The following is a 22,780-nucleotide window of genomic DNA, read 5'->3' as shown; positions in this document are numbered from 1 at the left end:
CTATACTTACTTTTTATTTTATTTTATTTTATTTTTTCCTTTTTTGTTCCTTAGGGTTCACCTGTTTTTTTTGTTTCTTTGTTTGTTTTTGTTTTTGTTTTTGTTTTTTTGTAAATTCTAAAACCCTCAAAGAGAGGTTCCTCAGTTTCCGTTGTTGTTGTATTATTATTTCTTCTAACATAGTGGCAGTATAGTAAGTAGAAATATAAAATTTGAATAGAAATTCCATTTCCAGTCTTTCTATATATTTTTCCTTGAGTCAGCCATCTAATCTTAAGAGCCTTAGTTTCTTCATCTGCAAAACTGTGGCAATAAGATCTTTCTTGTAGCATTATTTTGATGATTAATATTGATGTTTGAAAAATACTAATCAGGATCACATACTCAAAAGTAGTGTTTTTTTGTTTGTTTGTTTGTTTGTTTGTTACTTTTAGTGTACTTGTCTGCAATGTCCCATAGAGCCTTTTATGTCTCTATATACTAGATACTTAAAGAATCCCTAAATGATGGCTTTACTTCTTTTCATATCAAACTGTGATAATGGAGTCATGAAATTATAGGCATATATTCCATTCATTTTTAGAAACTGATGAGTTGTAGATAATTGGGATTTTAAGCCTTTGTCAAGCATAGCGATACAAATTAGCAAATTATATTCATTCACTGTTCCTGCCTCTAAAAGGAGGTTTGATGAATCAGATTTCCTTTATTCATTTTTTACTTAAGTATAGTTGATATACAATATTGTATTAGTTATACTACTTTCAGATATATAATTTAGTGATTTGACATTTTTATATCTTACATTGTGAGCACCCCACTAATTTCAGTAATCATCTGTCACCATGAAAACGTATCCCAATATCATTGACTGTATTCCCCTTCATTTTTTTCACTTACTCCACACCCCCTCCCCCTGGTAACCATCATTTTATGGTCTCTGTTTCTATGAGTCTGTTTTTGTTTTGCTTTGTGTGTTCATTTGCTTCTTTTTAGTTCCATGCATAAGTGGAATTATACAATCTTTGTCTTTGTCTGATTTATTATTATTTTTTGTAACACATTCACATATTTAATGTTAATTTAGACAGGAGCCTAAGAAAATAAAAATAGAAAACACACACACAAAAAAACAAACAAACAAATAAACACAAAATTTTCCATTTTTCACTTTGCAGATTAGGCTTTAAAAAAAATAAAAAAACTAAGAATAACTATATTTTTATTTTATGTTAAGTACCTTTTTAATTCAAATATTAAAGAAGACACATTTTAAAAGCTGCTAATATTTATTCTATTCAACAAAATGCAATAAAACATCACATTGCCAGACTTAAAATTAATTATAAGATCCTACTGCATTTATTATTTTCTGAAGAACAGTAGTTCTGTGAAGTTATTCTACTACTTTGAAAATAACTGCATTTGCAAGCTCTTGTATTATAGTTTCATGATTAATTGGCATATCTCCTATATAGTCTTCTAATTTCCAATTGTTCATATCAAATATAAAAAAATAAGAATTTGTTTTAGTAGCACAGAAATTTGTCTCTTTTTATCATTTCCTATAGGTGTCAAATGACATTTACATGTATGATCTGGAAAATTTTAAGTGGACTTGTTTTATTTTCTATACATCCAACTCTTAATTACAAAGCCTTTGCTTCATTGTTTTGGCAACATCGGGCTACAGACTAAGAGATCAAGTATAAAAAGGTAGAGCTATATAAAAATGGGTTTTAAGAAGGGTTAAGGATAGAAATGATGGCTTCAAAAACTGTTTTCTATTCAGTTTGATAAATTTTTTATCATTACTTTATTCCTAGTCTGATTTGCTAATCTTGTTATCAATACTTTGATTCTTTTTTAATTTGTCTTTGAGCATCTAATGGAAGATTGACAGAGAGGCCACTCTTCTATTTCTGTCAAAAAACGAATTTAGAAGATTTTGTTCCTTCTATTTATAATAAACTTAAATAAGTTTTTGGTAAAACGATCTTATATTGCCAAGTGAATACTCGAATTTTAAAATCTCTGTCATAAAAGTACCTGTTAAATGTTTAGGCAATACTAATTAAAGGGTTATATCCCATAAGGTATATAAACAAAAAGGAAGTAATAAATTTGAATAAATATTCTATTTATGAAAATTAGCTTTGCTTTTTATTGTTTATTAAATTTATTGGATGACATTGGTCAATAAAATTGTATAGGTTTTAAGTACACAATTCAATAATACATCATCTGTATAATGTATTATGTGTTCACCACCCAAAGACAATCCTCCTTTCGTCACCATATTTTTGGATCCCTTTACTCTTTTCTACCTCCTCTCTGATGCACACATTTAATATGGCTTCAATATCACACTCATAATTTGGTGTTAAAAGTTTATCTTCTTTTTTGAATAACACTTTCTAAATTAATTGATTTTTCCTGTTACCTTTCAGAGCATCCATGCCTCCCACAGCATAAAGTGCCCCTACAGTTGATTTCCTAGGCTTCGTTCGAGGGCTTTGCATCATGGGTCTTCTTTCAGGTAAGAGATGATACTTCATAGCTTCTATAAGGAGTTTCTGACACTCAAGATTACCAGTAAACATGGAGCTATTTTCAAGATCTGCCAGTAACTGAAAAGTAATGATAAACAGTATATGAAGTGAAAAACTCATCATTAGAAAGAATATATTTTTATTTATATAACTTTGGAGAAAACTCAAGCTAATTCAAATGTACAACTGTAGTTATTTAATATTTTAACTTATTTAGTAACATGTTTATGTTCACTTATGTTTTAAAATGATGAAAAGTCTTATGATATTAGCTAACGATCTATGCATATTTACTTGACATATTCATCTTTTGAATATATACACGTATAATCTTGGGGAGCGAAAGAGAAAGAGCACTCATAAAATGTCTCATTGAAAGCACTCAAAAATAATGGCTTTATATGCATAAAGCAAGCATCTCCCAGTACATGGCAAGTAGCTAGAGAAGCAGCCATGTTTTTGGTGGTCTTAGGGGAGGAAGTACAAATATACCCAGTTAAAATAAAATAAAATCACCAATAAAGGGCTGCATCTTCATTATCAAATCACTTCTGTAAAGTAATCTGAAAATAGATCTTTTTTTTTTATCTGTACATGTACATGTGTACATCAGTAAAGTACATGTGTTAGTAACTAGCCAATCTGTCATCAATAGCAGATAATTAATTTTTCTAACCATCACTGCCTGGAAGACAATAAGACACTAATTGAATGGGGTAAGAGCTAGGTAAATTATTTTTCCTAAAATGTGTCAAGAAGCTGAGTTTCTTTCAGAATTTTTTCAAAGGTCATTTAGATTAATTCCTTTGAGTTTTTGGTCCACAGTATCATAGGGAGGAATAACAAGTGGGTTGTTGAAACAGAGGTGCTAATCTCACTCCATAAAACTTCTCTAAAGGTTCCTGTTCTGGACTGGTTAATGCCAGCTCTGTTCTCACTTCACTTGTTATCTTTAATGGATCACTGTTTTGACTTGGCTAGTGAGACCCTCAGAATTTTCTTAATGATACACTGTTGAAAATAGGTTTGAAACCGGGCTATGCAATTATTTTTTCTTTCAAAAATATTCTTCAGAGATTTATCACCATTCTTTCCATATATTTAATTTCTAGAACATTGTTTAAGGTCATTTTTGAATTCTTTTTTCCTTCTCATGACTTTTTTATTTACTTATTTATGGTGACATTGGTTAATGAAATCCAATAAGTTTCAGCTGTACACTTTAACAGTAAGGTATATATATATGTGTGTGTGTGTGTGTGTATACATATATACGTGCATACATATATATACACGTATATATGGTATATAAATATATATGTATATATGGTATATACATATATATATATGATGCATATATATACATATATATGTATACATGTATATATATACACCCACACACTGTGTGTTCACCTCCTACAGTTAGATTTCTTTTTATTTTGGAAAATGAATATTCTGTGTTGCCACTAGCCACCACTGCCATCATCAGGAAAAGTGCACAGTCCACATTTGAGGCATAAGGCATATCCAGGGGTGGGAAGTCAAGGTACCATTAATTGTGCGTTTGGGCTGGAAATTTCTCCTCATTCCAGTAAAGTAAGAGAAGTCCAAACTAAGCATTTTGTTGAAAGAATGTCATGTATATTTAAAACAGTGTAAAGTTAAGAGCCACTGATTCTTTATATTAGTGCATCTTGAAATTTTGCATATCTAAAAATCATCTGGAGAACTTGTTAAAACACACATTCTTTGGCCTCACCCCCAGAAATTGTTTCAGTAGGTCTGCAGTAGGGGACTAAGAAATTGAGCTTCTAACAAGCTCCCAGGAAATGTTGTGTTGCTGGTCCAGGGATATTTTGAGCAGCACTGCCTTAAGGAATCTGATAAATGATATAGACCCTCTCATGAGACTAACACACACAAGAATATACAAACTCATAGAAACAAAATTTCTATAGATTCTAAACTTGGGTCTAAAGTAATATACATATTTTAATGTTTCCCTCTTGATATTACTATCGCCTTGCCCTTTGGATAAATTTGTTGCACCCAGGAGAGTAGTCAATATTCCTTCATTGCATATGGACAGATTCTTAAGAGTAAATAAGTAGTTCCATGGGATTTAATTAACAATTAAAAGTGAAAAGTAGAGAAACCATCAGCAAATTTACCTATTTTTCAATATTCATATTTAATTAATAATTTTGTTGAAAGCAATTAATTTTAATATTTATGATTCTACTGATCCACTAAGTCCAAATAAGTTCCCTCCTCCCAAAGTGGATGATATTTGAGGACTTCAGCCACAGCCTATGTAATATATGAAGTGTGCATATGTGTAATATATCCATGTATATATAATATATAAATTATATCTACTATTGGTCAATTTACTATAGAGAAATAATTGTGGTTATCAGCAATGGTAGAATTATGAAGAAACACTGCACTCTAACATCACTAAACTTCACATGCTAGAATTCAGTATGAGGTGAGTCAGTCCTGTATCTTATCCAAGGGTGTTTGGTTTTAAAATCATTTTTACTATAATTCTTCAGCATGCATGATGGGGATGTCATTATAATGATGCTTTAGTACATCTGAAACTACTATAATATGCTTTGAATCATAGCAGTTAATTACACATATTAGTTGGTATGATCCAGATCTAACTCCTTTCTAGAGTCTCTTCTGGGATGCTTTTGTACTAATTATTGTCATCTTTCTTATAAGGTAGGCAGAGAAAAAAAAAGAGTTAGCTCAGTCATTTTTCCTCTTGTTACAAGTGTTGTTTGGTGAGAGGAAACTGAAACTAATGAGTATGCTGAAATTTAGGAATTATCTGCAGGTTTTTTAAATCCTTGTTTCCTCTCTCTTCATTATTTATACTGCTAATTGAAGGGTGGATATGGTCTTTGCAAAACATATCCTGTACACTTCAATTACCAGAAATCCTCTGAATAAAATAAAATGAGACAAATAAGAAATTGATTCATGCTAAATGGGACTTCGAACTATACTTTACATTACCTGGGTAAATTTCCATACCTGTGGTGGAAGTAATGGCAGTCTGATGTAAGAAAGTAGCATTGCTAGGTCTTGTTGCCTAGCCTGCACATCATGTCCCACCCACTGCATTAGAGCATGAAAAATAGTCTCCTCATCAGGCACATTAATGTCATCACTGCACAGAAGTTTGGAAATTTCATTAGCTGGAAGCAGGAGAAATTCTTGGTTTTTTATTACCTCAATGAAGTGTTCCTAGAAAAGAAAGGTTTTCTACTAAAAAAAAAAATTGCACTTTATAAACTTCTTAACAAATAAGGATATCAAAGCTTTTCACTTTGTTAAATTTCAGAAAAGGCCAGAGAGATAAATATATGCATTTATAATAAATAGATGCTATTGCTGCCCATGACGAAGGGAATGGAGGAACATTCTGAAGCTAAAGAGTCAAATGATTATACTGGGTATTATTTAAAACACAAAGAAAGGCCTTAACTACTTCACAGTTCATACAGATAGTGTCCAATTTGACACTGATGATTTTCTCTCTCAGTTGTTGTAGGTGACAATAGCTTGACTCCAGAACTGACTGATGTTGAGTTGGTCTTTAGACAAAAACCTTAGGAGAAAGGTTGAAAAGTTTCAAGGTGGAGGTTTTCTTGAAGGACAGGGAGAGGTAGCTCTGCCTGTATATTTAGAGGACAACATACTGAATTTCTTTGAGATGAGAAAAAAATGATTGATGAAAAAGATTTTCTCTTATGGAGAAGCATGGACTTCTATTAACCAAGGCAATGACATCTTTTATAATAAATGATAATCTACAGATTCAGAATATTTTAAAGGGCTTCTCATAAATTTTGGGAGGAGGGATAGAGTTATATTTCTTTTTTTTATTTTTATCAAATTTATTGGGGGTGATATAGGTTAATAAAATTATATAGTTTTCAAGTATACAATTCAATATATCATCTGTATATTGCATTGTGTGTTCACCACTCAAAGTCAAAACTCCTTCTGTCACCATGTTTTTGACCTCCTTTACCCTTATCTACTCTCCTTCCTCCTTTCCCTTTGACAACCACTAAACTATTGTCTATGATATTTTGGGGTATTTTTTTTTTTGCTACTTACAGATTTATATCCCACATATGAGTAAAATTACATGGTTCTCAAATTTTCCTGTATGACTTATTTTGCATAGCATGCAAATCTCAAGATCCATTCATATTGTCACAAATGGCAGTATTTCATCTTCTTTCTTTTTAATAGCTGAGCAATATTACATTTATGTATGTATCACATCTTCTTTATCCAATCATTTATTGAAGGACACTTCAGTTGTTCCTATGTTTTGGCCACCATGAATAACGTTTCAATGAACATTGAAGTGCAAATATCTTTATGAATAAGAGTTTTTAAAATTTTGGGGTAGATACCAGAATTGCTGGGTCATATGGTAATTCTATTCTTAATTTTTGAGCAACCTCTATAATGTTTTCATATTTTTTCATATTATACCTCAATTTTCCCTCTGTCATTGTGTTCTCTTGTATTCTGTCAAGTATCAAATTTCAGGTAGCCAAGCTTCAACTTTGTTCATCAAAACACAAGTATATATTTTTTTCTGATTTATAATGTTATATATATTTTTGATAACACAAGGATCATTTACAACATTTTTTATAGTAAAGACATCAAGTTTTTAATACAATGAAAAAGTATACTGCTGAAATGTAGATAAATGTGTCTAGTTGGTAATTTATGTTGCACAATAAATAGATATTCTGGAAGCAGCTTAAGAAAGCTTCTGAGTAACTGGGCATTCTGGAAAAGTCATATAATTCTCTCAGCTCTTCTCTGAGTTTAGATATTGTTGAACTGAGTTACTCTAATATCAATGTTATCCATACAATAATCACTGATTTTGAGAGACCTATGAAGAAGCCCTCATACTATAAATTCCCATTTAACATGCCTATTTAGACAAAGTGCCTTCTTATGACTAAGGTGAGTGAGTAAGATAGATCTGTGGTTCTTACTGCAGCAAATGGCCCTGGTTGAAAAGCCCCTAACCTATAGTAAAATAATGCAGCTAGTACTACACTAATAATACATTACATGTGTACAGTACTTCACACTTTAAGAATTTCTTTCACAAACATTCTCATCACTAATGTAGCCTTGTAGGAAGTAGAATTATTCTCATCAGAAAACAGGCTATGTGAATTGTTTAATCTCCTTGCAGTAAATGGCAAAATATAGGCATACTTCAAAGATATTGTGGGCTCAATTCTAGACCACTACAATAAAGTGAGTCACACATTTTTATTTTTTTTATTTCCCAGTGCATATAGAATTTATGTTAAACCATTCTGTAGTCTACTAGTATTTAATAAAATTATGTCTACAAAAACAATGTACATAGTTTAATGAACAACATCATATTGATAAAAGATGATAATCATCATCTGAGCCTTCAGTGACATATAATCTTTTTGTTTGTTGAGGGTCTTGCCTTCATGCTGATGGCTACTGAGTGATCAGGGTGGTAGTTGATGAAGCTGGGGTGGCTGTGAAAATTTCTTAAAACAAGAAAACAATGAACTGTAGAAATGATCCCTGAAAGTATATCAAGACAAATTGTTGGAGACATTGTGGGGAAAAATTTTACATTGTGTGAATATAAACTGATACAGTCACTATGGAAAACAATATAAAGCTTTCTTAAAAAAGTAAGAGTAAAATTACCATATGACCCAACAATCCTTCTCCTGGGAATCTACCCCAAAAATGTTGAAAATATTTATCCATAAAGATATATGCACCTCAATGTTCATAGCAGCATTATTCAAAGTGGCCAAGACATGGAAACAACCAAAGTGTCCTTTGATAGATGATAATATAAAGAAGATGCAGTACACATATACAATGCGATATTACTCAGTCATAAGAAAAGTGGAAATACTGCCATTTATGACAATATGAATGGATCTTGAGATTATTATGCTAAGCAAAATAAATCAGACAGAAAAAGTTCAATACCGTGTGTTACTTATGTGGGATATAAAACTGAAAGCAACAAATAAACAAGAACAACAAACAAAAACTCATAGACACAGACAACAGTTTAGTGGTTATTAGAGGGAAGGGTGGGAGGTAGATAAAGGTAAAGGGGGTAAAATATATGGCTATGGAAGGAGATTTTAATTTGGTGTTGAACACATGATGCAATATACATGTGATGTGTTGTTGAATCGTACACTTGAAATCTACATAGTATCTCTATCAGCGTCACTCTCAATAAATTTAATTAAAAAGAAAATAAACTGCATTTTTACAAAAAAAAATGAAGTTCGATGCATCAAATGACTTTTTATCACAAATGATTTATTTGTAGCACACAATGCTGTTGATAGAATTTTACCTACAGTTGAAGTTCCTTAAAATTTGGAGTCAATCCTCTCAAACCATGCCATTGATTTGTCAACTAAGTTTAAGTAATATTCTAAATCGTTTGTTGTCATATTTTAAGAATCTTCACAACATCTTCACCAAGAGTAGATGTCATATCAAGAAACCACTTTATTTGCTCATCCATAAGAATCAACTTCTCATCCCTTAAAGTCTTATCATGCGATTGCAACAATTCAGTCACATCCTCAGGCTCCACTTCTAATTCTAGTTCTCTTTCTATTTCTACCACATCCATGGGTACTTCCTCCACTGAAGCCTTGAACTCCTCAAGGTCATCCATGACAGCTGGAATCAACTTCTTCCAAATTCCTGTTAATTTGATATTTAGAACATTCTAATCACAAATGTTGTTAATGGCATCTAGAATTATGAATTCTTTCCAGTAGGTTTTCGATTGATTTTTCCCAGATTCATCAGAGGAAACATTATCTATGGCAGCTATAGCCTTACAAAATATATATTTTAATAAGACTAAAAAGTGAGAATTACTCCTTGATTCATGGGCTACAGAATGGATTGCATGTTAGCAGGCATAAAAAATATATATTAATCATGAAAGGAATCTTTTTTTTTTTTTTTTTTCTGAGCAGTAGGTCTCAACAGTATGCTTAAAATATTCTGTAAACTATGTTGTAAACAGATGTGCTCTCATACATGCTTTGTTGTTAGATTTATGAAGCACAGGTAGAGAAGATTTAGCATAATTCTTAAGGGCCTTGGAATTTTAAGAATGGTAACTGAGCATTGGCTTCAACTTAAATTCACCTACTGCATTAACTGCTAACAAGAGAGTCAGCCTGTCCTTTGAAACTTTGAGTCCATGCATTGACTTCTCCTATCTAGCTCTGAAAGTCCTAGATGGCATCTTTTTCCAAAATAAGGCTATTTCATTAACATTGAAAATCTGTTGTTGAGTGTACTCACTTTATTAATTATCTTAGCTAGATCTTCTAAATAACTTGCTTCAGCTTCTACATTAGCATTTGCTGTTTCACCTTTCATTTTTATGTTATGGAGATGACTTCTTAAACCTCATGACCTAACTAACCTCTGCTGGCTTCAAACTTTTTTTCTGCGGTTTCCTTATCTCTCTCAGACTTTGTAGAGTTCAAGAGAGTTATGGCCTTCTCTGGATTTAGGCTTTGGCTTAAGGGAATGTTGTAGCTAGTTTGATCTTTTATCTAGACCACTAAAACTTTCAACATACAGCAATAAAGTTGTTTCATTTTCTTACCATTCACGTGTTCACTGGAGTAGTGTTTTCAATTTTCTTCAACAAGTTTCATTTTCATTCACAAGTTGGCTGTTTTGCATAAGAGGCCTACCTTTCGGCTTGTCTTAGCTTTTGATCTGTCTTAGTTTTTGACATGTTTTCCTCACTAAGCTTAATTATTTCTAGCTTTTGATTTAAATTGAGAGACATGCAACTTTTCCTTTCACTTAAACACTTAGAGTCCATTGTAGGGTTATTAATTGGCCTAATAAAATGTAAATAAGTTTTATGTCATTATTGTTGTAGCTCAACAATAGATAGGCCAGAGGAGATGGAAAGAGACAGTAAAATGGCTTGTCAGTTGGGCAATCAGAACCCACACATTTATCAATTAAGTTTACCATCTTACATGAGTGCAGTTCATAGTACCTCAAAACGATTACAATAGTAATATTAACTATCACTGATCATAGATCACCACAATAAATATAATAATGAAAAAGTTTGAAATATTGAGAGAATTACCAAAATGTGAAACAGTGACATAAAATGAGCAAATATTATTGTGAAAATATAACTGACAGAATTGTTTGACACAACATTGCCACAAACCATCAATTGTAAAAATGCAATATCTACAGAGTGCATTAAAGTAAAGTGCAGTAAAAGGAAGTATGCCTGTATGGACTAAAACCTAAACTTGCAGTATTATTTTATTTCATTCAATACTGCAACTGCCTTTCATAAGTAATAACTTTTATGAAAGTGTTAAGAAAGAGGTAAAACACTCTAAAATTTATAGTTACTTATACTGGTAGTATATGTAAATTCTGAACTGTATCAATATGATGGAAGACTCAGTGTTTCATTATATTTACTTTCTATTCACTCTCTAATGAAAGAAAAGAAAAAAAAAAGAAGTAAATGAGAGAGAGAGAAAAAGAGAGAGCTATGGTAAGAGAAAGAGCACAGCCTAGTGTGTAAAACCTACTCGATGGCTAATGTGAGTCATATACAGTCAAATTGGATTATACATTTGAGAAAGTTAAGAAATGATTAAAATGATTTATGTGATGGTCATTTTTAGGTATAGTCAGAAATTTGTTTCGTGATATACTTTGTTAAGTCTGATGAAACTATTGAAAATTGCTTGGCAAGATAGTATGCTAGTGTAAATAAAAAAATAATAATGCATTGCTTTAAAGTATCTAAGTATGGTATTTCAATATCCAGCACTGTAGAGAAGTATTTAGTTAAGCTTAAAGATTAAATTTATACTGTTTATTTTAGAATTATTTTGTTCCTAATTTCAAGGTAAACATTTTCTTCTATGCACTTTCCCAAGCGTGTTATTTGGTTTGGTATTCATTTTTTTAATCTACACTTACAGTGTTGTAAAACTTATTAAATGAATGTAACATACTTGCTGAATGTTTCATCGATGCAAACTATTACTTATACGATTGTGCTGGTTAAACTTATTGTCAACTTGACTGAGCCATAGAATTTCTAGACTTTTGGCCAAACGTTATTCCAGATGTGTCTGTGATGGTGTTTCTGGATGAGGCTCACTCACATTTGTGAGGGCAATCTGTTTTAGTCAGTTTATGATTCAAACAACTGTAATTGAATCCTTAGAATTTAACATTATTCTTAGACATTAAAATTATTTAATTTTTTTACTATCAATATGGCATTACAAAAGCATTATTATAACAAGAACTTTACCTATTTTATTTCATTTATAATAGATAAAATAACTAAAGTAGGGAGATTAACGTATTGCATTATAGGGGGAAACAGTATTGCATTTTTATACACATCCTGCTTTAAAACTCAGTTTAATTCATATAATAGGAAAGGGAAAAGAAGTTGATTTGAGCAACAAAAATAATTCAAGCTGTTTATCAGATGTGTTTTGTCTGCAAAAGTAAGATAACAGACAGGAAACTGTTAATACTTAGTTCAAGAATTTAAGTAATTTAACAGGAAGTTTTCATGTTTGGCTTTTATGGTTGGATTAACCTTTGAACTATATGACTGCTGTTTGTATAGATTATATGTCATCTGTATTTAGGATACAGGATTATAAATAGCATACTTAAATAACATATATTAAAATACTAATCCATTATAATATGATTCTCCACATAATGGTATTGTTTCAGGAGTATGTTTGAAACTTCAAATTTTGAAAAAAATGACCAGGGATGGAAAGAAGAGAGGAAAAGTTTTACAAGAAATTTTAGAGAATTCAAATATTATAAATTAAAAAAAAATTAAGGTCTGTATAAAGCTCCAGAAAAATACTCTTTATTTATATGCATTTCAATCCTAAAATTGTAATGTTAATTTTATCCTATTTTTAGGTGTGATTCTCAATTGTTCACTTTTATGTACTTGCCTTTTAGCTTTGAATCTTAGATAACTATAATAATTTTCTTAGCTTGAAATATTTATCTTTTAGTTGCACTTCACAAAAAGACCCATCTCTTGCGTAGTTCTCTGCTTCAGAAGTTAAAAAAGTTCATTTTCTTCTTTGCATGAGGGAATAGTTAGCATTAATAGTAAGGGTATATTTAATATCTTCTGTCTACTTTTTCTTGCCTCCTTACAGTCTATCTTTCACATCACTGTCACTTATCTGAATAAATATAGCTTTCGTCCATGCAACTTTCAAAGAATTGAAATATACGAACATGTTCATTTAATTCATTATAATTGTTAACAAAATTGAGAGACATTTTAAGGTAGTTAGGTTAAAGGAGTGAACTACAAATTACTTTTAACCAAAATACATGTTTTCATTAAGGCATAAAAAGTCCATTTAACAGAATTGTCTGATTTATTAATTTTTATATTTCTTAAGCTATTCTAGTTAATATTAACCCATTCATATTAGTTTTTCCTGATTGAACAATATTTAAATTTCATTAGAAATCATAATTTGTACCATCTTACAAACTAAAGTTCTACCAGTGAAGAAACATCAGAAAGATTGTATTTTCTTAATAATGTGGATTTGACTTGAAACATGTACTTGTACGATTTAATATTTTTATTTCCCCAGTCTTTGAGATTTAACTAAACCTTTTTTGGTTTTGAAAATGAGAAACTTGCTTGAGTACAGCTCAACCAGACATAGAATGTCTGTTATGTTTAAATCATTTGCAAATCATATGAGTTTATATTGCCTTTTGATTTTATCCCAACATTATAATATTTACTTGGAAAGATTTTATACATATGCATATATGTATAATATACACACATACACATATATATCAGTAAAACAAATCAGTAAGTTAGATATTATGTTACTATATTACTACAAATTAATTCAAAGCAATTGATTTTACCATTGTGTACTTATGTGCCACACTCAGGAGCTCTGTACATCCCTGAACATCTCCAAATGATCGAATCCCTAAGCAGTTTGAAGGATGGAGCTGCTTTATGAGAAAATTGGAGCAGACTTCAATGACTTGAGTCAGCTGCAGAAGACAAGCTGCAGCCAGCAAATTTTCAATAGTATCTTCTTTTAATTGCAGAACACCTAGATGGTTCAAAAAAGTAAAGAATTATTATATGTCCCATAAACTAAGCCACAAATATACTAGCTAGTTGAAACCTTTATTTTCTCTTATTAGGAAGCTTATTTTTTCTAGTGTACAGTAACCACGCAGATAATATCTTTTGAAGCCAACATAGGCAAAGGAGTCTGTGTAAATACTTACCTATGTTAAAGATGGAAGAAGGGAGACAGACTAGATTGTAAAAAACAATGGCGGCAAATGAACAGTGAATACCAACATTGAAAAAGAGCAACTTGTTATTTATCATCTTAGACCTGCATCTAAATCTTATATCAAAAACTGTCCACATTATGACTGGAGGAGCATTATGCAATATTGTATAGGATAATACAATTGGCCATACAAATGTCATTTATGTGGAAAAACATCTTGATGCATAACAATATTGAGCTTATATGACCACATGTCCATTTTTTTGCATCTGTATTTACTAGCTGATAAGGATGACTTTTCACAGATATCACGACTGGAATTGATGCCTGACATTGTCTCAAAAAAAGTATTGCCAAGAGTCCTCAGATAAAGAATTATTTATATGATTATTTTAATAGGTATAAGATACAGACTCTGTTTAAAAATATCTATACATAATTTTTAAAAATGGGATCAGAGCAATTAAACTGTTTTCTTTATATTGATATATATATATATAATATGTATTTTTAGAACAAACATTATTGATGAATTATTGAAAATGTTATGTTATTTTGATGTTATGTTCTCACTGTTTTGTTTTAACCACGCTATAGATAAGTTATAAGGATGATATTTTATATGGATTTTATAAACTATAAACTATTACTTTATAATCTGGCCTTGTGAAATACCTTAATATGGATTCTATATATTGCAACACCACAAAGAAAAGAGTAATGCATACTGTGAAATACTCTGTATTTGATTTATCTTCTAAAACATATGTTGTAAAAGAGTCCAGTACATTAGTAGACTTCCTTGTGCTGTTTCTTGTCCAGGATTTTGAAGGAAAAGCCTATCTTTATCTTATGGGACCCCAAAAAAGTGTGAACTATTCTCAAAATCAGATCTAAAGATTCACTTGCTATAGACATTGAAACGTGGCATACTTATTAAGAAGAATATTAATTTCATAACAAATGAAACCATAAAACTCCTAAAAGAAAACATATCAAAAAAGCTCCCTGCATTGGTCTTGGCAATTTTTTATTGGATAAGACACTAAAAGCATAGGCAACAAAAAGAAAAAAAGCAAACAGGACTATATCAAACTAAAAAACTTCTACACAACAAAGAAAAAAAAAACTGAAAAGGCAACCTATGGAATAAAAGAACATATTTGCAAACCATATATCTGATAAGTGCTTAATATCTACATGAAAAGGTGCTAGACATCACTAATCATCAGGGAAATGCAAATTAAAACCACAATGAGATATCATTTCACACCTGTTAAGATGAATAATATCAAAAAGAGAAGGGATAGCCAATGTTGACGAGGCTTTGGATAAAAAGGAAATCTTATGCACTGTTGGTGAGAATGTAAATTAGTACAACCATTATGAAAAACAGTATGAAAATTCCTAGAAAAAAATGCAAAAATAGAACAATCATATGATCCAGAAACCCCACTCCTGGGTAAATATCTAAAAGAAATAAAATAAGAAACTTGAAGAAATATGTACACTCCTGTATTTATTGCAACTATAAGCTATGGAAACAATCTGACTGTTTTCAACATATAATTGGATAAAATATATATAATACATTATATATAAATATAAATAAGTTCAGCCCTGAGAAAGATGGGAATCTTGCTGTTTGTGACAACATGGATGAACCTGGAGGACACCACGCCAAGTGAAATAAGCCAGAAAAAGAAAGTATGGTATCACTTGTATGAGGAAGAAAACAACTGCTGACTTCATAGAAACAGTGAGTAAATTGATGGTTTCCAGGGGCGGAGAGAAGGAAACAGTAAATGTAGGTTAAACGGCACAAACTTTCAGTTAAAAGTAGTCCTGGGAATCTAATGTACATCATGGTGGCTGTAGGTAATAATATGGTATTAGTTATTGTATACTTGAAAGTTGCTGAGAGTATATATTAAACATTTTCTTCTCACAGGAAAAAGAATTAACTGTTTGAGATGATGCACACATTAATTATTTTGATCTTGGTATTCATTCCACCATGTGTATGTGTATCAAATCATCACACTGTATACCTTAAGTATATACAATTATATTTGTCAATTGTTTTTCAATAAAGTTAGAATGAATAAATGAATGAACGAATAAATAAATGAATACATTCATACATACATACTACTTGGCCCCCAAACTCATCCTGTTTTCTTTGCTTTATAGTTTGAGTAAATATTACTTTATTATTTCAAAGGAAAAGACTGATTAAATCTTTAATGTGGAGTTGAAATATTCCACTTCCACTCTCACTTTTTACAAATGAGAATGCATCCACATTGCTTGAGAGAGATAGAAACATGTCCTTATATTTTGGCATTAAGATAGCTTTCTTTTCTCATGGTCATAATTTTTTATAGCATGTTATTCACTTCTTGCTTTTTATAGTATTGAATTTAAATCCTGATTCTGCCCCTTACTACCTTAGGAAAGTTACTTAACTGGCCTATCCTTCATGTTTTTTACTTGTAGAGTAGGAATAATATTAATGTGGGTTATATAATGTAGGATTACTGTGAAGATTGAATGAATTTGTAGATGCCAAGATCTTACCTGTGTAAGCATACTGCACCAAGGAATTAAGTGCATTAGGGTCAACTCCTTCCATCTTGACCTCTTCTTGTTTGGCTTCAAGCACATCATTAGTAAACATTGCAGCAAAATAATCAGACACTGCACTGAGAACCAACCTGGAATGTTTCACAGGAACTTACATCAGTCCATAATCTTATTGAAAAGCATAGAATGCAGTCAGTAAGTTTGTAACTCTGGTGAGACTGTTTTCCACTTAAATATCTCACAGTTCAGTAAAGTGCAGTGAAATTAGAAAGGCAAATAGAATAAGTTGATTTTCTTTTAGACAGTTTGTGCTGTTTCTCTTCATCAGTTTCTCTAAAGTTTAGCAATTTTAAATATCACACAGGAAAGTGGATACTATATGGTAATGATTTTTCAACATAGGATGATAAAAATATTTTCCTTGATGTTCCAATTTATAATCAATGGACTGATTCTCATTCATACTTGCCATAATCACCAAATGTTCTATTTGTATAAGGATACTTACCGATGAGCTGGGATTCGGAGGTGTCCAGCAATGAGTAGCACATCACACAGTTGTTTCTCTTTCAGGTAGTTCTCCATTTTATGGAGAGTTCGCTCTGCATGGTTTACAGCATGGAACTGCTCCTCAGACACATTGAAATTCATTTCTTCAGAATGTGTATGTAAACTGAAAGGGGGATAAGGTAAGAATATGGTTATTCTCCTAGTGAGTGTGCAAATGTTCAGTGGTAATTTAGACACATCAACTTCTAAAAGAAATATATTGGTTTATAATAAAATAAAATAAATTTCCTCTGATCCTAAATATTTTGTTATATTGCTGCCATCCTTCCATTAAAGTAAAATGTCATGGTAAGTATTTATATCTGGAATGAAACATACTATGTATGGTTCAGTTTCAGAGCTAGTGGTGATTTATCGACTTCAAAATACCAGTTCCTTTCTTTAACTTTATTGGTATCATGATTATGTAATTAGTCATGAAATTGTGGGCATGATTCAAAATACTTTTAAAATTTAATTATGTCTTGAAGCTTCTTTGTGTATACTCATTACACATCAGAAATATTTCTTGAAGAATCTCAAGCTTCAGAGTACCATATGTCAAACCCATCAAGAAATTGGTAGTTACAAAATAGTCACAGGGATGTAAAGTACAGCATAGGAAATATAGTCAATATTATTGTAATAGCTATGTATAACACCAGGTGAATACTAGAATATTTGGAGGGAACATTTTGCAAATTGTATAAATGTCTAACCACTATGCCATATACCTGAAACTAATATAAAATAGTATTGAATGTCAAATCTAATTGAAAAATAAAAATTAAAAAATAAAATATACATATTTCCATTTTATATCTCTTTTCCTGCTTTATTGACATATAATTGACCTATAACACTGTTTAAATTTAAGATGTACAACATGATGATTTGATATATGTATATACTGTAAAATGATTACCACAGTGAGGTTAGTTAACATATCCACAATCTCACATAGTTACCATTTTGGGTATGTATGCCAAGCACATTTAAGTTCTACTTTCTTAGCAGTTTTCAAGTATACGATATTGTTAACTATAGTCAAAATGCTTTACATTAGATCCCCAGAAATTATTCATCTTCTAACAGGAAGTTTGTACCCTTTGACTACTTAGGAAGATATGACAACTGTTAAATTTCCCATTATTAAAGCTATCTACATGTCTTTTAAGCATCACACAAAGGTAGAATTTAAATACTACCACATAGAAGCTTACAATCAGTGGAAGCTTAAATAAATTGATGGTTTGGATGAACACGCTTAAATACTTTGTTACCTTTTTGTTTCCAGACATTTTCCAACCAGGAGTTAGGATTACTTTTAGGTTCCTTCAGCTCATTTTTGTTTGTTTGTTTGTTTTTAATTTTTTAAGACAATTGTTTAACATTACTCTCATTTTCTGTTTAATTTAAATAAATGATTCATCTCCAAATTTTCTTTTAAAGACTCTTTGGGACATTCAGTCACAATATTGTTTGGACAATCAGGATAGCATGGTATGAATATCCTTAAATGCAAGATACAGATTATGTATTATAGAATTGCACACTTGAAACATATAATATTAACCAATGTTATCCCAATAAACTTAATTTAAAAATATTCTGCTACAAAATATGCTTGTTTATTTGTATTGGAAAGGAACGATACCTTGACACCACAGACTTGAAAGCATTCAGGTTTCATTTGACTCACTTACCCTAATCTTTCCATTACTCAAGTATCATTTAATTTTCATTGAGTCAATGAAACATTCAACAACTAATTGTCTTATCTTTCCTCACATATACTCTGCCATGTATTGGAGAGGGGCATATCCTAAAAAAGGGGTATATTTTAATAAGTTCTAACTAGGAAATAATCTTATTCTGTGAATTTTTTTCAGCCCTCTTTGATTAAGGAAAAAAGTGTCTTAAATTACTAGCTAGTTTAGGGTATGTTACCTGTGCATTATAAATTTATTAGAAGTCTGCAATATTTTTTATGATTAAAATGAAGATTTTTAACACTTAAAAATCTTATCAGTATGAACCACGCATAATTTTGTTAGATTTCAAAAGACTGAGGGAACTCTGTTTTATGTCTCATGAAGAAATAAGAGATTAGTCCTCAAAGAGATATGGATAGATCAAATATTATAGCATCCAAAATACAACAGACATATTAATCTATGTCATAAAAATATTATAATATACTCTTAATCATTATCTAATCAGACTGTAATAAAACAAATCGAACAAACAAACTAGTCTTTTCAAACTTAACCTGATCTTAATAAATTCCTAGAGCTCATAAATTAGTTTTATTGTCTCCATTTTAGATATTTCACTGTTAGATTAGATGTTACAATGGAAGCCACTACATTAGAGAATGTTCTTCCCTATTCTTCATTGTATGGTAACAATAGATTGTGACATATGAGGCAGCATGGTGGGATAAAAAGAATATCAAATGCCTGGATTTACTTCCTGTCCTTGTACTTACAAGCTGAGTGATATTAGGCAAGTCACTTTACCTTTCTAAGTATTAATTTTCTCCTACAAAATAGGAATGAAAATAATGCTAATACCAATAATATCAGCAACAATGCTTATATCACAGGGTTCCTCAGATGATTACATGAGATAATGTACATGAAAATTTTTTGTAAAAATGTTAAGTCTTATGTTTAGGCCTTACTACGAAGATGTAGTTATTTCCATATATATCTTTAATTTTTTATTGAACTTTTAATTATTTAATTGACTTTGCTAGAGCAATTATAACACTACATAAAATTTGAGAACTATAGACAATTCCTTATTTTTGGTTGTCACAATTAGGGAAGGGTGTTCGGTCATCAAGTGGGGAGAGGCTAGAGATGCTGGTAAACATCCTACAATGCACAGGACAGCCCACTACAATAAAGAATTAATCAGCCAAAATATCAATGGCATCAAGTTAGAGTAATTCTTGTTTATATTGTAATTCCACCATTAGGTTTTCTTTCTTTTTTTTTTTTCTTTTTCTTTTTTTGTCTTTATTGAAATAGACAATTAGTTGCTTGTATTTATGTTGTACAATTCAATGAGTATTTTCCTTTAATTATAGTTGGCATATAACAATATACCAGTTTCAGTTGCATAGCATAGTGATCAGAGATCCACATAATTTGCAAAGTGATTACCCCACTAAATCTAGTAAGTGTCTTCTCCCTTACGTATTTATTGCAACATTATTAACAATCTTCCCCATGCTACACTCTACATCTCCATGTCTGTTTTTAATACCTTTGCTTTTTTTTGTTCCCCCAACCCCTCTCTTCTAGTATCCCTCTAAATATGTTCTGTATCAAAAAATTTATTTCTGCTTTTCTTGTTGTTGTTGTTGATTTTGTTCTTTAGTTACACATGCAGATGAAATCATGAGATATTTGTATTTCTCGATCCAACCCATTTCATTCAGCGCAATACCCTCTAGGACCATCAAGGCAATATTTTTTTTCCATCCTCTTCTTTTTAGTCTATGTGTGTCTTTTAATCTGAAGTGAGTCTCTTGTAGGCAGCATGGGTAAGGGGCTTGTTTTCTTATCCATTCAGCCGCTCTACCTTTTGGTTGGAGCATTTCTTTCTTTTCCATTCGTGGTACTTGTTGATAAGAATGTCGTTATGACCATTCTTTATTCATGTTTTCGATACATGTTTTTTTCTTCTTAAATAGCAAAGGTCCTCCAACATTTCCTGTAATACTGGCTTGGTGATGATAAATTCCTTTAGCTTATTTTTGTCTGGAAAGCTCTGTATCTGTCTTTCAACTCTAAATGATAGCTTTTCTAGTTAAAATATTCTTGGTTGTAGATACTGAGTTTTCATCATGTCGATTATTGTGTGCCAAGCCCTTCTGTCCTGCTATTTTCTTTTTAGAAATAGTTTCTTGTGAGAAATCAGCTGCCAGTCTTATGGGTGCTCCCTTGCAGATAACTAACTGGTTTTCTCTTGCTGCTTTTAAGATTCTCTCTTTGTATTTAAACTTTGGCATTTTAATTATGATGTGTCTCAGTGTGGGCCTCTTTGGTTTCCTGGTTTTGGGGACTCTCTGAGCTTCCTAGGGTTTTATGTCCATTTCCTTGACTAGGTTAGGGAAGTTTTCCATCATTATTTCTTCAAATAGCTCTTCAACATATTATTTTCCTTTAGGTACTCCTATAACATGGATATTTTTGCCTGTAATAGTGTCTCACAGGCTCTTTAAATTATTATTATTATAGACTTGGCTTCTTTGTTCTTGCCATTCTGATTGAATGTCTTTGGCTTTCTCATCCTCTACATAGGTCATTTGATCTTCTTTATTCACTTTGTTTATTCCATTTAATATACTTCTCACCTCAAATAATGTGTTCTTCATTTCTGACGGGTCCCCTTTTATAATTTCCAATTCCATTTTTATGTTTTTTTTTATCTCTTTGTTGAAGTTCTCACTGAATTCATCTACACTTCCCATAAGTTCATTGAGCATCTTTATAAGCAGTGTTTTGAACTCTGCATCTGTTACATTGCTTGACTCCATTAATTCTGAGTCTCCGTTTCATCCTCTGATATGGTTTCTGCTTCTCTGTCTTCCCATTTTGCCTGTCTTTCTGTGTCTGTTTCTATGTACTAAGCAAAGCCCTTAAATCTCCTGGTCTTATTAGTGTGGCTTTGTGTGGTAGGTGTCCAGTGGCACAGACCTGAGAGGAATTCTTCTGCAGGCCAAATTTAGCACCAGCCTGTGACCTTTCGGAGCCACCTGTTAAGATTCAGCAAACAATCCACAGATGCTGTGCTTATGGTTGCCTCAAAAGGCCACACCAGAAACCGAGGCCAGATGCCACCAGTGCAACACCAGGTACTGCTCAGCAAAGGGCACCTGACTACAGAGGACACCTGAATATAGTTTGAGTGGGGCCGCCAGGTGCGAAAGGCGAAGTTTCAGGAAATCTTCTGGGCAGATCTACCTCTGTTATCTGGTTTGATGATGCCTTGGCTATGGTGGCACTGAATTCTTACACTAGGAGAGAGTATGGCTCAACAGAGAAACAGTGGATAACACTGCAACTTCTGTTTGGAAAAGATCCTTGCTCTGGTCCTCACTTCGACAACTCAGTGTCCCCTTACAAATCTGTGGTGCCTCCCCGAACAGCCTACCTAGAGCTGGTGCTCAGAACGAGTGAGTCAATTGGCAGGAAAGTCCGTTCACAGATGCCCTTTAAGAGGCATCTATAGCTGCCAGCACTGATGCCGCAGCCTCTTTCCCACTCAGCCACATGGGACCAGGCAGCCTAGGATTCTCGCTCCATCCTACCTTATGCCATTGCAGGGTGATTTATTAGATTTCTTCCTAATAGGATGGCCTGTTCATCTAGATGTCAGGTGATTTTTCCTTGCTGTTTGCTCCTTATTTCTGTCAAAACTTTGATTTGGTCACCAGAGGGATGAACAGAGCCTCTATCATAGATGCCGTTTTCTTCCTCCATCATGTTTTTTTCTTTAAATTTATTTTTTATGGTGACACTGGTTAAGGAAATCTAGGAAACTTCAGGTGTACAATTTAACAGTAAGGCATATGTGTGTGTGTGTGTATGTATGTATATATGTATGTATGTATGTGTGTGTGGATATGCATAT

The 22,780-nt window shown here is 31.9% G+C and overlaps 1 protein-coding gene across 3 annotated transcripts in view; it reads right to left on the bottom strand.

Annotated features, from left to right (window-relative positions):
- Positions 1-22,780, bottom strand: part of KLHL4 (kelch like family member 4) — a 147,790-nt gene that overhangs the window by 60,603 nt on the left and 64,407 nt on the right. For 2 of the 3 annotated variants that reach the window (XM_023531196.1, XM_011361164.1), the window contains exons 2-6: positions 17,091-17,255; positions 16,577-16,713; positions 13,608-13,804; positions 5,601-5,813; positions 2,444-2,630 (exon numbers count right to left, since the gene is read on the bottom strand). In XM_023531196.1, the coding sequence (XP_023386964.1) occupies positions 2,444-2,630; positions 5,601-5,813; positions 13,608-13,804; positions 16,577-16,713; positions 17,091-17,255 (899 nt within the window). The remainder of the gene's footprint in view (positions 1-2,443; positions 2,631-5,600; positions 5,814-13,607; positions 13,805-16,576; positions 16,714-17,090; positions 17,256-22,780) is intronic. The other variant, XM_023531197.1, reaches the window with a different exon arrangement.

The sequence above is a fragment of the Pteropus vampyrus genome, unplaced genomic scaffold, assembly GCF_000151845.1.
Source record: "Pteropus vampyrus isolate Shadow unplaced genomic scaffold, Pvam_2.0 Scaffold63, whole genome shotgun sequence".
Lineage (NCBI taxonomy): Eukaryota > Metazoa > Chordata > Mammalia > Chiroptera > Pteropodidae > Pteropus > Pteropus vampyrus.
Note: the sequence above shows the minus strand (reverse complement) of the source record. Positions and strands in the feature narration are given on the sequence as shown.